The 17,332-nt window shown below is 39.6% G+C and overlaps 2 protein-coding genes across 6 annotated transcripts; one reads left to right on the top strand and one right to left on the bottom strand.

Annotated features, from left to right (window-relative positions):
- The first annotated feature begins 1,577 nt into the window (after window positions 1–1,577).
- LOC117811536 (retinol dehydrogenase 10-A) lies at window positions 1,578–6,618 on the top strand. The gene is made up of 5 exons (XM_034681874.1): window positions 1,578–2,030; window positions 3,505–3,603; window positions 4,456–4,601; window positions 5,827–5,961; window positions 6,044–6,618. The coding sequence occupies exons 1-5, from the start codon at window positions 1,578–1,580 to the stop codon at window positions 6,162–6,164; spliced, it is 954 nt and encodes a 317-aa protein (XP_034537765.1). The 3' UTR covers window positions 6,165–6,618.
- Window positions 6,619–8,975: 2,357 nt separating this feature from the next.
- Window positions 8,976–17,313, bottom strand: stau1 (staufen double-stranded RNA binding protein 1). 5 transcript variants are annotated; one of them, XM_034683782.1, is made up of 14 exons: window positions 17,100–17,313; window positions 15,054–15,373; window positions 14,260–14,381; window positions 14,009–14,165; window positions 13,745–13,901; window positions 13,448–13,619; window positions 13,236–13,331; window positions 12,892–13,104; window positions 12,660–12,803; window positions 12,420–12,566; window positions 12,230–12,305; window positions 11,817–12,127; window positions 11,568–11,690; window positions 8,976–10,264 (listed from the first exon to the last, which is right to left on the bottom strand). In XM_034683782.1, exons 2-14 carry the CDS (start codon window positions 15,250–15,252, stop codon window positions 10,181–10,183), a joined length of 2,001 nt encoding a protein of 666 aa, XP_034539673.1. In that variant the 5' UTR covers window positions 15,253–15,373; window positions 17,100–17,313; the 3' UTR covers window positions 8,976–10,180. The 5 variants fall into 5 exon arrangements, with proteins under 5 accessions (XP_034539673.1, XP_034539683.1, XP_034539691.1 ...); XM_034683792.1 differs by having other exon boundaries at window positions 13,745–13,898; XM_034683800.1 differs by having other exon boundaries at window positions 14,021–14,165.
- Between the last annotated feature and the right edge of the window lie 19 nt (window positions 17,314–17,332).

Below are 17,332 nucleotides of genomic sequence, written 5' to 3'. Positions count from 1 at the left end.
TACCATTTTTAGAGCATTTCAACAGTGAAACTTGCTGGTAGACAATCAGACACAGCTCCACAAAGCATTCCAAGCAGTGTTAGGGTATTAATCTTGGCTGCATTTAAACTAACCTCATTCCTAGTTCTCTGGCCCATTTCTGTAAATATATTTATTTAGTGGGGGAAGAAATATTTACCTACACATTACAATGTTTTGAGACACAAAGCTCCACTAGCTAAAAATATGCCTTTGTTCATTGCATATTATCTTAAATCAGGTCATCTCTAAGGTAAAACCCACAATTCTAAATGTACTTTCAACTAAGTGACAACTGAGGTTTCAATTCAAGTTGACTGTATTTTCTATGTAGAAATAGAAAACAGTTAGGAAAAGCTATATATAGTGACAGTAATTTGAAAAATCCCATACAGACCCTTTAATCATACCCCGTATACAGCAAGCGTGTTTAAAACAAGGCTGGCAGTGTTCGAACAAGAACAGAACACATGAAAGGGGACTTCTTGCAACATAAGTAACAATCCAGAGATTTACCACTCACATAAACATAATCTTCTTGTGTTCTGGGTTTATATGATTGTGACTGCTACACAGGGCACAACTAGGACCTAAACTTATCCTTGCTGAATAACTCACCCAAAAACTATAAAAGCTGCACGTCACCGCGTAACTTCAACTGTACGACAGACACAGCACTGTCTTAACATACAAGATTAGCTGGATGAGAAGGATTATTATTGGAAGTATGTCACTTTTAAACACATACAAATGTTGATTTTTGTGGTGCTCTTTTAAGTGGTGCTCCGGAGTTTATTAACGGACAAAAATCCTCTGTTTTCTCATGAGAGGTTGGACAGTGTTTACATATTAGGATAGATATAGAGCCTCAAACTAACCAAAAGATGGTCAAAAAATCCTTACATTCTCATATTTCAAGACAGCTGATGGCAATGAATCTCTTCACCTCAGTGTACAATAATCCTGCGTTATACAGTATTACTAGTAGTACTAGAAGTATTACTGTAAATGTAAAGTTGTGTTTCTGCTGAAAGGCTTAGGAGAGAAGCTGAGTCATTAACACACATAACATGCAGTAGTAGTTCTGTGTGGATATAGTATAAATAATTAGCCTGTTTCACATGTATCTCTTTAAAAGCTTACATACATATTACTCACTTGTACGGTATGCTCACGCCTTGAACTTTGGATATGTTCCACTAAGACCCTCTGACACTAGTAAAAACTTAAACCCAGTATAATACTGCGTGACACATGTTATTTTCCACAGTAATGGTGAAAGTGCACATTAGGTGCTTAAAACAGAAGTGGGTTTATGAGGGGCTCAAGGTATTTTTCTCTAATCCTGTAGGAGAGTGTTTAAATAAACCAGGGATGGTGGCTGAGAGTCACAGAAGGAGGGAAACACCAGCTTGGCTGTCTGCATCCTCATATAAATTTTTAGTTAGTCGGTAGGGAACACACCTTCACGGGTAGCAGGTGTGAAATCAGATTTGCTGTAGGCTGAGAGATATTTATTCTGACTATCAAGCCCACCAGCGGTTAATAAAAAGGTCACCATGATTTTTCTAATGGACCTGCAGATGATGCTCCTGGATGTGATCTACTTCATCCTGCGTAACTCAGTGCGTGTTGTCCTACGCCCTCGCACCAAACCCATAGATGGTGAGCTGGTGCTGATCACCGGGTCAGGTGGAGGCCTGGGTCGTCTCTTTGCTCAGGAATTCACCAAACAGGGGGCAGAGGTGGTGCTGTGGGACATCAACAGCAGCTCCAATGAGCAGACAGCCAAGCTGGTGCGGGAGATGGGGGGTAAAGCGTACACCTACACGGTGGACGTGACCAACAGGGAGGATGTGTATCGAAACGCAGACCTGGTAAGGAAGGACCTGGGCCGGGACGTTACCATACTGGTGAACAATGCTGGAGTGGTTGCCGGGGAGCGCATGTTAGACTGTCCTGATGAGCTGATGGAGAGGACCATGAAGGTCAACTGCCACGCCCTCTTCTGGGTGAGAACTTTTTGGTCACATGAAAAGTGTTAAAACATACCTGACAGGAAGTTCAGCTGCCCTTTACTTTACTTATTTTCCTGTTCCTGTGTCACTTTGCTGGCAACACACTGGTGTTGCTTTTTCTCAGAAACTGTTTATTTTGTTGTGTTAACTGGCCATGGCTTCAAATTGATGCAATGACTGACATAATCACAAATAACTGGTTAGGTTACTTTATTTTTCCTCCAGGTACATTTTGTGAATTGGTTGGCCTTTTCACACACACACAGCAAACAGTGCATGACAGACTTGGTCGACATGCCAAGTGACAATACTACTAAATACCAAAAGCATAACCCTTGATAAGAAAAGAAGAAAATTACAAGGTGAATAAAAACAAGGTAAAAGTCCATTAGCATAAATAAGAAACATTAAAGAAAGCTAGATTATGCTAATATTCATAAATAGTCACTCAATAATACATTATTTTGCTTCCACAGCATTGGTGCTGTGTTGTTGTTGATGATACTGATAAGCTATTCTTGCACCTCTTGGTTTTACACACTGGTCTTTGACATTTTTCGGACAGTAGAGGCAGATATTCACCATCAAATGAATGGAAATTGTCTTTTAGATAAGTCAGCCATCCTGCCTCGTGTATCTACTATACCTGTCAATGTAATATAATAATAATAAGACCAGCTAAATATTTTTTTAACTTCTACAGGGGACAAAAAATCATTTCAATTTGGGCTATACTTTAACATCAAATAAATTGTCTGGTTTTAATTGGTCGTTTTTTATATCTTTTATTTGCTTGACATCATTGAAAATGAGGGCTTTGCTCCCAAAGATTTCAAGTCTAAATTAAGACAATTATATTCATTATTATATTCATTATACAGCATTGTACTGAACAGAAATATTTGATCATGTAATCTAATATATCGTAAGTAAATACTTTACTCAAAAAGATAAGGGAAAAAGACATGTATGTCAAAAAATCAAAGAGAAAATGTGACTAATACACACTTAAAATACTCTCTCAATAAGAAACTGTTCAGTAATTCTGATACTTTGGCAGAAAAGCATTATAAGATTGTAATAACGTTTAGCACAAACAATGATTCAGCACTGACTGAACTTAACATAGCTGTACATGCACTTTTGAATTTTACCACATGTAAGCTTTTCCGCATCAGGGCATGTACAGAGCATGTCATTGTGCAAACATGCCATTAATAGCTTTATCCCCTTCATACTATGGACCAAAGGATTCCCTAATAAATCTTCTTAATAAGAAGCCACTCGTGCAGCATAAGCTTCCCTCACATTGAGCAACATTTAAGTCACTACGAGTCATATGAACTTTGCTTGTTTGTTGCCTCATAATAATCTGCTTTAGTATTAGCATAACACATGTGTATTCATGTGTGTGTGTGTGTGTGTGTGTGTGTGTGTGTGTGTGTGTGTGTGTGTGTGTGTACCTCAGACAGTGAAGGCCTTCCTCCCTCAGATGAAAGCTAACAATCACGGACACATCGTGACCATCGCCAGCGTCCTTGGTCTTTTCAGCACAGCTTGTGTGGAGGTGAACCAGGGAGGGAGAAACATCACTGAAACACTAAGATATGGCAGCTTTATTATCACTGTTTTCACACAACGAGACCCCAAACACTCACATTGGAACATGTCACTATGAATTTCTTCCCATTATACTGGTTATACATGCTTGTAAAGTTTAAAACTAAAAAGCAGCCTTTTCTGCTATGTAGTCTTTGTACATCCAATCCAAGGCAAGGCATAGAGCGGCCTTATACTGTATGGTTAAAACTAAGGGAAAGTGACATTTTGAGGTTGATAGCACAACAATGTGATGAGTTTAGAGCCATGGAAACAGGTAAAGATGCTTCTTATTTTGAGAAATTCTTTAATTCTTTAAAAGCATATACCTGCCAGGTTTGAAGGGGTCCAACTGCTTAAAAGAGAATAAACTATTTTCTCTATGTCTTGTGATACAGTTGTAGGGAATATTTTCTCAAAGAGCAGAAACATTACCAAATAGAAGTGAGAGACAAAAATAAATCCACATTTTTTTTAATATGGTGACATTATGCTACTTTAGTTTTACACACCAATGTTCTAGTAATAAGCATAAGTAATTATGCATTTAAAAAATATATATACATTTTGATTTTTTTTTTTCTTTTAAACTGTATTTCCTGTTCAGAGATAATGCTCAATTTTTCTACTTAGCCAATCCTGTCAAAATAGCAGAGAGGAAGTAAAAATGCACTCTAAGCAGTTTGGATTAATTTTCATATTTACAGACATATCTCAAAAACAGCAGTCATCATTAGCTTTGGGAAGTCACCCAGCACTTTTCATATTCAATATATATGTTAAGAAACACTAAACAAGTTTTGATGTTTGTTGGAGACAGGATTACTGTGCCAGTAAGTTTGCTGCAGTAGGCTTTCATGAGTCGATGGCCCACGAGCTGCTGGCTGACGAGATCGATGGAGTGAAGACGACTCTTGTGTGCCCCTACATCGTCGACACGGGCATGTTTGAAGGATGCAAGATCAGGTATGTCAATAAAGTGTTCACAAATTTAAATGCGGTGGCTCAGTGGAAGAGTTGGTTGTCTTTCAGTCAGAAGGTTGGGGATCTTAGGTCCTTTTGTCCACACACCAAAGTGTCTATTTAACCCATAACTGCCCCCAGTGGTGTGTGAATGGGATTTTATTATTATATCGAGACTAGAGAAAGACAGTCCATTTACAAACATTTGTTTTTGCTTGATTCAACCATAGACTGTATAAAATATGGACGCAATATCCGTGACGTCACCCAGCTGTTTCTGAAGCACTGTTTTGAGGCCAATCGTCAGCGGTAGCCATATTGCGGCTGTCGAGTAATTGTTGTCGTGGCAGTTTTTCCCGTTACTTCCCGTTACTGGTGAATAATGAAATAGAGATTTCTGCCGGCCGACAAGGTTTTCTTTTCTTTGCAAGGAAAAGGTCGGTCAACACCCCAGCAGTTAGAATGAAGAAGACCACGAACATGGGGAAAGCTTGAACATTTATACCTGAGGACCGCCCCCTAAGGTGTGTTTCACACCCTTTGTCTGCTGCAGGTATCTGCAGTTGACCACAAAGGAACCAATTTTACCATTACATTGTGACGTTAAGGGGCGGGCTTTAAGCCTCCTCGCCAACAGCTACAGTGTTCCCGCCTGTCAATCAAGTCAGCTGTGCCTCTCATTGGAAGACTCGTAACCTCAATATCTTCGAAATTGCCGCATTATGAAAAAAATCACCCCCCGTACAGTGTGAGCCGATCGAGAAATTAGCTATCCAGACTACACTCGTCTTTTGTACCAGGCTGTAAACATGTTTATTTCTGATGTAAGGATCGGCTTTATTGAATTGGTGTGTATGTGGTTTCCGGTACTTCTGGAGCCAGCCTCAGGCGGATCCTCGATGAACTGCAGTTTTTAGCTCGCATTGGACTCATATTTTTAGACCGGAGGTTGCCACTTGAATTCAACCATATCCTGTCATTACAATAGATATTTCCAGGTATCTAAACAAAGTAAGATAAACCAAATGAACTAAATAAAAAAAAAACATTTAAGAAGGATAGCTCCAAGATTGAATACAACCTGTTTATACGACACAAAGTATTCATCATTTATTGAGTAGGCAAGACACCACACAATCAAAGATCCTGCCAATGTTTGAGCAGGGTCAAAACTCTGCATACAAAGCTCATCCATGACAACCACTCTGTCCTCTGGTGCCACTGACAGGGATGAAGTGGAACTGTTCATCCTCCCCCCTCTGGACCCCCAGTACTGTGTGGAGCAGGCCATGAACGCCATCCTGATAGACCAACCATTAGTGTGCATCCCCCGCCTCACATACCTGCCCTTCCTCAGCAGAGCGTAAGTTATAACAAAAGCCTGCTTTGATTACACTTCTTTATATGTCAGTAATTTACGCTCTACATTACCCATTCTCTTTCAGATTGTTGCCATGGGAATCCAATGTGGTGACATATCGTTTCATGGGGTCTGACAAGTGCATGTACCCCTTCATTGACACCAAGAAGAAACAAATGTCTGCTGCCGCCATTACGGTGTCATAACCCGCTGGGACTAACTTTGAGAGTCACGATCTTGAAATTCAATCATATGTAATTTAAAGGGTTTAAAAAAAGAGAGAAAAAAAACACATCCCTCCAGGACTCAGCAAGTTATGAATGATACAAGGCAAAGATAAGTTAAAATATGGGGAGCTTTAGACTAAGAGTCTGATCATACAGAAGTGTGTACTAGATGACGACTCAGCCAAGTGTTCATCAGAGCTATAAAAAGATTTCTGTATGTTCAGACCAAATCTAATGTCTCCTCTAACTGTTTCCATCATCATACTGTGAAAAATAAATATAACATAACTAAATTTTCACAGTGATTGAATCCTGGATGGGCCTAAAGGGGAAATGGGTCTTTATTATGTGTTGCATCATCTATGTCCCAGATGTATGCATTAATGTGTTATGTTTACATGGAATAAATGACTGAAAACATTTCCAGGACCAACTGATTTGTGTGCTGTGTTGTGATTGTGTTAGTAGATAATAGATAAGAAGCTAACTTTGAAAAGGAATTAAATGCACTCATACCATGACATCTCTATGACCACTGATGCTTGGGAAGGAGCCTACATCCCCCTTTCTCTAAGGGTGCACATCATGCATGTATTTACACAGTATTTAAGACAACTAAGTATTGATGAGTGTAGCTTTTCTCACTTGACAGCAGTAACTAGTGTTGTACTACTCAAGACTGGTCTTGGTCTCGAGGCCACTTATAAGGTCTCGGTCTCGTCTCAGAATCAAAAGCATTTTCACTCGGTCTTGTCTCGGTCTCGGACTGGGCGGACTCTGTATTTTATATCAAGACCGGTCGAGACCACCACTGATGCACTCTGTGTCCCTGTCATTACTGTGATAAGAGAAAAAATGAAACTTAAGCAGTCAAAAGAAAGGCAACAAAGGCAAAACCAAACCTTGTTTGTTGCTGTCAATAGTATTAAAAGCAAATTTAAATCAAATAAACAGAAGTGTTTTATTTTGTTAACTCTCATGATGATTTTCCATTGATATATATGGTCTTGGTCTTGTCTCAGTCTTGCCCTGCCTTGGTCTTGGTCTTGACTCCTAAATGTCTTGGTCTCGTCTTGGTCTCAGGGCACTCTGGTCTCGGACATATCTTGGTCTCCGTTATTGTGGTCTTGACTACAACACTAGCAGTTGCCATATTTTATTCTATTCTATTCTTTTCTATTTTATTTCATTCTATTCTATTTTACCTTTATCATTGCTATTATTATCGTTATTATATTTTTAACTATGTTAGTACATTGTTGTATTCCCCTGTCCCGTATTGTAAGCTGCTGTAACAAAAGAATTTCCCCCAATGGGGGACCAATAAAGTATATCTTCTCTTATCTTAACACTGTAGAATGTTTGCACTGCACAATAAAATATATCTCATGTCACCAATAAAACTAATGACGAGGCATTGTCTTAAGCATAATAAGAAATTTTGTTCAAAATGTTTCCAGAATGAGCACATCACCGGTTGTACTATGTGACCTCTTGTATAAAAGAATATTTCATATAGATGATTAAAAACTATATTTTCACAATGTTATTGATTTCCAAACTCAACCTAATAATACAAGAAGCAGAAGAGAGTTGAGTCATTATCGGACCTTATCAAATTAAATTCATACCCAAACTGCATTTGACCACATGGCTGTGCAATAATCAAGCATATGTTTTTTAGACCAGGTAGGAAAATTATAAGTCAAATATATATAAAAAATAATTTTGAGTTATCAGTTATTTAACACAATTACTATTTTTGAATTGTTGTGCTCAGACTTAAAAGTCTAGTGAGGGTTTATTTCCTAAGCTTTCTATAAAATTGAACATTATTTTTAATGCTATTTCTAAGCATTTTTCAGCGATAGTATTTATGCTGTTAGTAACTCACTAGATTTTTAATATTTTATTCTGTTTTATTTTGCTGTATAATACTTTTAGTGTAGAATCTTAGTTTCTTTTAGTGGTTTAACCTTTTACTTTTTTAATATCTTATTAATTAATTGTATTATTAACACCTTATTTTACCTCCAGTGTTTCCTCATTAATATGTCATGACAGCGTTTTCTCAGTTCGTTCAGAAACTTCTTTTTTTATTTTTCATTTATGTATTTTATTGTTATCATTATCATTATCATTATCATTATTATTATTATTATTATTATTGCACATATGTTCTCAACCTTACATATGATTGTGGGGTGGGTTTGGGGTCAGAGCTGGGGTTGGGATTAGGATGCGGGGGGCTTTTTATTTTTTAAATACTTTTTATTTATTCTATTTTTTAATTATTTTTATGTACAGCACTTTGTGTTATAATATCATTACATGAAAAGCACTTTCCAAATAAAGTATGATTGATTGATTTCTCTGTTAGACATTTCTGGATCAAGATTGAAACCCCCTGCCGAAGCAAACAGGACTTACTAAAGGTAATGTAATCCAGCACCAGTTTTTCAGGGTTATTAACTGAATCAGAGCAAAAAAAGATGCTGAGGTTGACATTCTCTCTCTTCTTTTTATTTATTTTTTTAAATTAGAATTTCAAATAGTGCTTGCTGCTGTTCTTAGCTGCACTGAAACATGAAATAATTTATTTTGAATGAATAATTATAAAATGTTCACTCAAATTGTGATAATTTATTTGGGAAATTGAAACATGTTGATATTATACCAAAGAATGTTAATATGATGGGACTGTACGTGGTAAATATTTGTTTTATCTCTAATGAGTTCAACCTTTTTGGATGCTACTGGTAAGTTAAGAAAAAGACAAGATAACGGGAGTGTTTGTTTAGTGCAGGTATGCACAGAAGTTTAATTACCATGGGGAGCGGAGAGGGAAGGGATGTTGACATGGGAGGGTATGCAGGGTTACTGACGCAACAGGGAAACGTCCCCACCTTACACAGCAGAGACAACGTCACAAAACATCAAACACTACATAGTTGGAGTCTTTCCGGCCCTACATGGTAATGTTAACACTGGTTGTTGATAGAAAGCACTCTAGGAAAAACAACAAAGGTTCGACAGCTGCACCCTAGACAAAGATGAGGTCCAAACCCTTATGAGATGTTGTTTATAAACTACCTTGGCGGGGATAAAAGACTTAAAAACCACAGTTAGAGGAAAACAGACAAACTAGGAAAAGCAAAAGCAGGTTCACAGTTATTTTCTTGATTAATTTCTCACCAAGTAAACCTCTGACTCGTTGACTAGGATGCAGCTACTTTTTCTACAACTCAACAAAATAAATAACTTGTACAATTAAACAACATCAAGGGGAAATAGCTTCTTTTTTTCCTTTCAATCTTGTTTAACTGTGAACATTTTGGTACAATAAGAACAGTGAAAGTTTAGAGCCTACAGTGCCCGAAGCTTCCTGCAGCCTTCTAATGCTGACTAAGAACACAGTGTCGGAGTTTTCTCTAGTGCTTTTACAGACAACCAAACCTGATCAACTAAACAGTGCCATCCAGGGTCTGTGCCAATGTGCTTGAGTTAGCCTGTTTGAGATGCAAATCGCCTTCCACTTCCTGCTTGCCACACCTATGGGAGAATAAAGGGCACAAGTAGAGTCAATTCTTACTACCTTTTAACCCCAAAATATTCCTGAAGGCTGTATCTATGTGCACCAGTGTGTTTCAAAGAAATACTCAAATGCAAAGACAATAAACTCGAAAACACAAAAGCCCTCTGAGAGTTTGCACAACACAGAATCAGACTACAGAGTTATTATAAAGACATAAAAACAGACGTTTTCTATTTATGGTCTCAATGTTAATAAATTATCTCCATATTTCCCCTGGGAAGCACACATCACTCTGAACATTGGGTTGAATTACCATTCAGGAGTAAACAATAATCCATTTCATGCTGTTAAGTGTTCAAAACAGGCGTTATTTCTATGACCAATGAACCACTGTGATCAGTAATAGAATGAAAGGTCTAACAGTCATCATTGAACAAATAGACTCAGTGTTGGTCACAGCTTACCGAGAGACTGCTGCGTTTCCTGTCCTTTCATTTGACTGCTGGTCCAAGTCTGAGAGCATCTTTAATATATTCAGTGCAGCCTGTGAGGGTGAATAACAGCACATGTTACTGCAGTGACTATACAAGAGAAGCAACTAGTATTCAATGGAATATAACCCTGCACCATTGCACCAGTTGTGCTTCCTATGGTCAGCCTCCCACATCATTATACTCGCACTATTGACATTCTTTATTATTGCATTTCATGGAACAATATAAAAATAAAAATTAGAAGCATGCTTTGCTTTAAAGGAACTTAAAACAAAAAGACAACCAGTCACATTGATGTCACTGAGTTCTGTGCAAAGTCATTTGTACTGACTTTGAGTAAGAAAAGCTTTTTGAATTTGAAAGTATGTATATGAGTATATGAAGTAGCTGAGCAGGGTCATGCATGGGCTCATAATGTAGAGCAGGGGTGTCAAACTCATTTCAGTTCAGGGGCCACATACAGCTCAGTTTGATCTCAAGTGGGCCGGACCAGTAAAATCATAACACAATAACCTATAAATAACGACAACTTTACATTTTTCCCTTTGTTTTAGTGCAAAAATGTACAAGTACATCCTGAAAATGTAACTATCTTTCTACAAAAACAGCTGTTGTATTTTTTGCCATGATGCGAACACACTAGACACACAGGTTTCCTAGTCACCTGACACAGTGTGTAATGTTTACTGCAAAAGGACAGATAGATTTGAATAATGAAGAAGGTTAAGTTGACCATTATAGAGCCCCCAGTTCCAGCGTGAACAGTTTGCTTGCTAGACATTGCTTTATGTAGGGGTGTAGTGCTAGTGTTAGTAGTGACAGGGCGCACCTGCGATGTACGCACGTGTGGTAAGCAGACGCACAATATGTGGCTCCTTTCGAAAAAATCTGGATGAAAACTTTACATATACGAAAACTTTAGTGTTGATTGGTTCATGAAGAGCTCTAAAAAGTCGGAATTTCCAATGAATTATGCCAACTGCAAATATTATCTCTCCTCACTTTGAGAAAATAGTCCCAGAGCGCCGTTCAGGTGCGCTTTGTCAGCACTATCATTGTATGTGACCCTCAGAGGACAGAATTTAAATAGCAGTTACTTTTATTGAAACATTGCAGTTAATGTCTTTTATGTATTTTTTTCACTTTGGAAGTCATCCGCAGGCTGGATTGTAACCTCTAGCGGGCCGGGTTTGGCCCACGGGCCGCATGTTTGACACCCCTGATGTTGAACCAAGTGACAGATGGTTTTTTTTTACAGATTTTTGTTACTGTGCCTGGTACTTCCTGAGACTTTTCTTAGCTGAAACATAATACTTAATTTAAAAAAGAATTAGTTTTATTTTTGTAGCTCACCATGTCATGACAGGATTCTACATCTTTCCCAATCCCATGACTGATGAGTGGCGGCTGGGCGGAGCAGTTTATCAGTGATACAAACTCATTCTTATTGTTTTTGGGGAAATCTGTGTAATCCACCTGCAAATCATTAAAAGATTTTCATTATTGTTTATTTTGTTAATTTCTTCAGTCTGTATCAAATGAATGAACACAAAGAGCCACATGAGTTTACCAAGGCAAAGGGGGTGAGGTTAGAGATGTTACCTGCAGGCATTGCACTGATGCAAGATAGTCGAGCTGCTCTGTGGGCCTGGTGAGGGGTCCGTGTGGCAGCTGGTTTATGTTGTTTTTGCTCTTCAGGATAGTCTCAGCAGTCAAGGATGTCCCTGCGTAAAGCAGCTCGTTGGCAATGATAGCAGAGATTGTGGCCTTGCCCGGGATGGGTAGAACTCGGTTGTAGTCCTTAGCAAGGGATCCTTGACAGGCTTGAGCCACCTCAGGGACCATGGGCAGGATTCCTGCAGGCAGCTGCTGGTGGCTCAGGTAAGGCAGCCGGTAGTCTTCCTCTTTGGAAGCTTCAAAGGACAGGCAAAGTTGTAAAAGCTTCATCAGTGTGACAGATAAACGGTGATGAATTATTCATTATGACTGCAGCCATATGTTTGAAATCCAGTTACCCAAAGCCACCTCCTCTGCTGAGCCAGGTTCAAAGAAGGTCACTTTGCGTCCATCACCAGGTTTCTTTACTGGGGTCTACAACAACAAAAAAATAACCTTACCCAAAGGAATGTAGGTTTTTCAAAGAATAAAAATAAAAAGTATTTTCCCCATGTTTACAGGACCTGCTTACTTAAGATGCAGAAGTACCTTTTCATCTGTCTTGAGTGCCGGTTTAGGGGGCTGAGGCTGAGGCACTTTATATCCCAAGAGGTCTAGCATTTTCTCTGCTGCGTTCCTCTTGGCCACCTTCTTACTGGGTCCCATCCCCTCCGCAGACTGGCCACACACCGTCACCTGCGCCAGAAGACACGAGACATGTCAGAGGACTGAATGGAGGAGAATTATACATGCATGAAGGAGGAGAACTCTCAGCTACTGTCAAATCACCTGCATGACGAACTCCCTACGTCGAGGCAGACCTCTCTCAGTCATCAAGCTGTACTCCGGTTCCTTCTCCTTCTTGGCCTGCTGGATCTGAGCCAGGCGGCTGATGGGATTCATTCCCTGCCCGTATTCTGGACTGGTCTGGAGCTGTTGAAGTGACAGGCTGATCATCAATAAATGAAGAGTCTTTAGATCTGTACTGATTGTTGCTATTCCAGCTGACTGGTTACATTACCTTAATAATGGATTTGGTTTTCTTTTTGATGCGTGGCAGCGTCTTTTCCACACTGGGTATGTGGGGCAGCCTCTTTAACTCTCCCAGCACAGCAGCTGCTGCCAGCTTCTTGGCAATCTTTTTACTCTTTCCTTCGCCCTCTCCAGTGAATTCCCCGACTGTAACACGCACTACAAAACTCTTCATGTGGGGAGGGCCTTCTTCTTTTAAAACCTGGAATAAAAAGGCAGTGAGCAAACGTGATGTAAAGGAACAAATGTGTAATGAAATTGGAAAGAAAACAAGGACAAGCCATTGATTTTTGAACTGATGTTTGAATCCTTAAAAAGTAAATTATAAATCACCTCAAAGTTTACAGGTAAGTTGCGTTTAAGTGCTATTTCAAACACTTGACTGATTTCTGACTTGTTGAGGTTCTCCTCCTCTGGCTCTCCGTTCACCTGTCAGCAGCAGAAAAAACATTAAAGAAGAAGTATTAAAGAAAAGCAATAAGCCCGAGTATAATGGCAACAAGGCCAGTATTTTTTTCATGCTGAGTGTGTGCTTCTTCTCTCACCTCTGGCATCTGTTGTAATATTGGCTCCTTGTGCAGCACCTTCAGGGCCTTGGCAGCAGCCTCGTGCTTGGCTAACTGCCGTGTGCGTCCCTTTCCAATAAACTGCTGGCCTCCGATGGAAAGCTCCATGTGGTATATCATTGGTCCCACTGGAGGAAAAGGGTAGTAGTATCTGGACACAGAAAAGGAGATGTGCAACTGTTTTTCCCTTCTAAAAGGCAGCCTTCATGTAGTTAAATAGAGGATGGCACAAATTAGAAAAAAGGCTTTTTTTATTTCCATGTAGAGGAAACTTACTGTTGCATAGAGCGCTGGTAGGGTCCTGGAGGCCGGACGTTATAGTTGAAGTTTGGTGGTCTCATCCCCGGGTACGGGTCGATGGGTTTATACATAGGCTTTTTACCAAGCTTCATACATAGTGCATTTAACTCCATGGTGTGTGTAATGCCATCTGCTGCAAGGCAAAGACAAAGAAAACAAACAACATAAAGACAATGCTCTATACGAGCCAACCCTCTTCTACAAAGAATTTACTCCATAGAATCTGTGGGAGGAGCCCACCTGGGTGCTTGCCTGTGTTGCGAGGCGATCTCACGGTGGGTTTGGGTAGTGTCGTCTCAGCGAGGGCTGATGCAGCAGCGGAATGCTGGGCTTTCTTGATGCTGGTCCCCTCCGCCTCCCAGTGCTGATCTCCCAGTGTGAGCCTGACTGAGAAAATCTGACAGAGACAGGAAACAGTGGGATTACTTTGGACTCTCTGTCACTGCTTCAAAAAATGTTTGGTTTGTCTGTTGTGTTAACTCTCAAAGTACCTTGGAGTGAGCTGGTCCTTGCTCACACAGCAGCTTATACTCGGGTTGGATCTTGTTGAAACGGGCTAACTCATTCACCAAACACATGGGGGTCTTCTCTTTAGGGTTTGCCATGTTAGATACTGTGCCAAAGAAATGTCGGTTGAAAAATAAGCAAAGCAAATAAACAAAGAAAATAAAGAAAAGAACAAAGGTTGCTCCTTTTTCAAAGTCTGACAAAAATACTGAGACCAACTTTTGTTATTACCCAGCTTTCTTACTGATCTTCTGGTTGTGTAAGAAGCTTGATTCTGATTGGTTGAAACCCCTTGACAACCCCTTGACAGCAGTTATTAAGATTCACTAACATGAGCAACACCAGAGTCAAACTGATCGCATGCATTCATGTCAAAACAATCCACTGAAAATAATCAATCACCATGGAACGCTAACTGACATGGAATCACTGGAATTCTTTTTTAAAACTGTAAGTATAAATCGTTTTAAATCAATAAAATAATATTTTAATCAAGGTTTCTGACAACGTGTTTGTATTTTAAGTTAGTGGCCAGGTAATAAGCGGGATAATGTATGGTTAGCAGGTTGTTATGGGAAAAATAATCCCTTAAGGGTGGTCAAGACCACCTGCTAACCATACATTATCCCTTATGTAATTAACACAATAACTCAAACATTTCAAGAGCAGTGACTATGATAAAGGGGTTTGAAGTACAATGTGTCTAAGCTAATACAGCACATTGGGAATTTATGCAATCACTGCTGAAAGTTAAACAAAAATATATATGCAAACAAACCTATTGTGGTATTGTAGGGAGTGGCCGAGCCTGCAGGGAGAGCCGAACTCCTCATAGGCTGGCTGGCACTCTCTGAAGGTAGGGTGCCTGAGGCACAAGGGATGCTGTAGACAGGTTGAGGCTGCCCTATCTGCAGTGGGGCTGGGGCTGGGGCAGCAGGCATGGGGCTAGCCGGACACTGAAACTGGATCTGGGACATCTTTGTAGGTGTACTTCAGTCACTCGTGGGCTGAGGTCAAGATGAAACCTTTGTAGTGCAGCAATGGTGAATGCCAAAGTTGTAGGAACTGCTTCTTGAGGAGGTTGGAAGGTACACTTTCCTGCAAATGATGATAAATGATATATATCTTAGATGTATCCTTGACCTAGTGGTGGACAAAGTACACAGCTTCATTACTTAAGTCAAAGTATAGACACTCCAGGTCAAATATTACTCCAATACAAGTGAAAGTTGCTCTGTCAGATCATTACTTGAGTTAAATACTGAAGTACTTCATTTTAAAAATACTTAAGCATTCAAAGAGCTTCTTAAAATATCTCTAAACGTTGTATTTTCACAATACATAAGTGCAGTCAAGAATACATAGGAGTACATTCTTTTACATCATGTTTATTTAGAAACCCTTACTTGAAATCTCTAAAAACTATACCATGGAATAAAAACAGAAACTAAGTTACTCTAAGCCCAGACAACTTAGTTTGAAATGTTCATCTGGAATTAAACAAATGTTACGTAGCTCAACACGCTTTCTCTGGTTGGATAGTGAATTTGTGTATGTTTGGGCAAAGTGGGACCAGGGAGAACATTTCAAACGATATGAATCATTCTTCATTGCAAAAACCTCTAACACGCACTGAAGATATGGCCATGGGTGCTCAGGTGGAGAATTATAGCCATCATTACCACCTCTAAATGAACTGTCTGATCTGAGTGAAATCTGCTCTGTGTTTGCTCCACATAAAACCTTGGAGAGGCACGATATACAGGTATGTCTAAACCACTGAGACAAACAGAACTACACACAAACACAATTTACTGTCTTAGAGATCAGATTTCAGAAAAGAGAAGGAAATGGATGAGCTGACTTCAAAGCTAAAGTAGTGAGTATCTAGAGCATTGATAGAAATGTAGTGGAGTAAAAAGTACAATAAATGTCTTCTAAATTTAGTGGAGTAAAAGTATAAGTATAAGGTCCCCCAAAAAATAATACTCAAGTAAAGTACAGATACTCAAAAAATGTACTGAAGTTCAGTACTCAAGTAAATTTACTCTGTTACTGTCCACCACTGTAAATGAACAAGACACAGGGTGTTCCCTAAACAGGTTTCCTATCACAGACTCCTGGTTATCAATCAATGCTGCTGCTGATGGGAAGAACTCATGTAATTGCTCTCGTTGAAGGTGCACGGTTGGGAGGTGTCTGGCTTTTTACAGGGCCCTTGAAGCCCAGTTCCACTTGCGATTTTACACAACGAAATTCAATTGCATCGACTTCAAACTCGTATCCAGGGTTGCTAAATGTCGGCTTCACAAAACGGACTGATTTGTTAAACAAATATCAACCTAAGCCATTGGTAGTTTTAAAAAGAAGATTAGCCGGTAAGCTAGTCTCACAAAGACAGAGCTCCAGCCGCTTGCAAACATGTATGACAAAGAGGGACTGTCTCTGAAAACAAAGATGTGTTCATTTACCAAGATGATAGACTAACAGTACATAAAATCAGACTGTCACTACGATTTTAATCTGCTCTTGCAACATGAAACCGGGTCGCCGGTAAGCTACAAAACCTTTCCCAGAAGACCCCACGTTAGCTTGTTAGCTACAGGGGCAGGGATGGGTAGACCAGAAAGTCAAAATGCAATAGCAATGTAGTCTTCAAGATAATGCACTCCTAACTCATATACAACAGTCCATGACATTACTGTATTTGCATAACAAAAAAGTCTCATGTTTAAATGTCTCAGCGAGTCTGGGAACAGCCGGTGATTTGCTAGCTAGCTAACCCCCAGAAGAGTCACCGCACAAACCGCAGAATAAACCTCACCTCGTCGTTCCTTTTGAGCAGCTTTAGTTACTTCATAGTACGGGTGCATTTACTTTCGTTTGCTTTTGTTTATTGCCAGTTTCAAGAGCCGGTTAATGTTAGTTTTGTATCAAAATGCGGGCTGTGTGGAGATGGACATTGGGAAAACACGGCAAACACTAAAGAGAATGGCCCGAGCTTGATTGTCTCCTCAGGAAGTGACGTCGACTCAAAGGAGGAAGCGCTTCCAAAAT

Source organism: Notolabrus celidotus, chromosome 1 (genome assembly GCF_009762535.1).
Source record: "Notolabrus celidotus isolate fNotCel1 chromosome 1, fNotCel1.pri, whole genome shotgun sequence".
NCBI lineage: Eukaryota > Metazoa > Chordata > Actinopteri > Labriformes > Labridae > Notolabrus > Notolabrus celidotus.
Note: the sequence above shows the minus strand (reverse complement) of the source record. Positions and strands in the feature narration are given on the sequence as shown.

Bases quoted from the DNA above. Each gene is read 5' to 3' on its own strand.
- stau1 (XM_034683782.1), bottom strand. From the start codon at position 15,252: ATGTCCCAGATCCAGTTTCAGTGTCCGGCTAGCCCCATGCCTGCTGCC. The intron at 13,902-14,008 runs GTGGGCTCCTCC...TTTGCCTTGCAG, and splicing joins CAACACAGGCAAGCACCCAG to CAGATGGCATTACACACACC. The intron at 12,804-12,891 runs GTAATGTAACCA...TCACTTCAACAG, and splicing joins AAACCAAATCCATTATTAAG to CTCCAGACCAGTCCAGAATA.
- LOC117811536 (XM_034681874.1), top strand. From the start codon at position 1,578: ATGATTTTTCTAATGGACCTGCAGATGATGCTCCTGGATGTGATCTAC. The intron at 2,031-3,504 runs GTGAGAACTTTT...TGTGTACCTCAG, and splicing joins ACTGCCACGCCCTCTTCTGG to ACAGTGAAGGCCTTCCTCCC. The intron at 3,604-4,455 runs GTGAACCAGGGA...TGTTGGAGACAG, and splicing joins TCAGCACAGCTTGTGTGGAG to GATTACTGTGCCAGTAAGTT.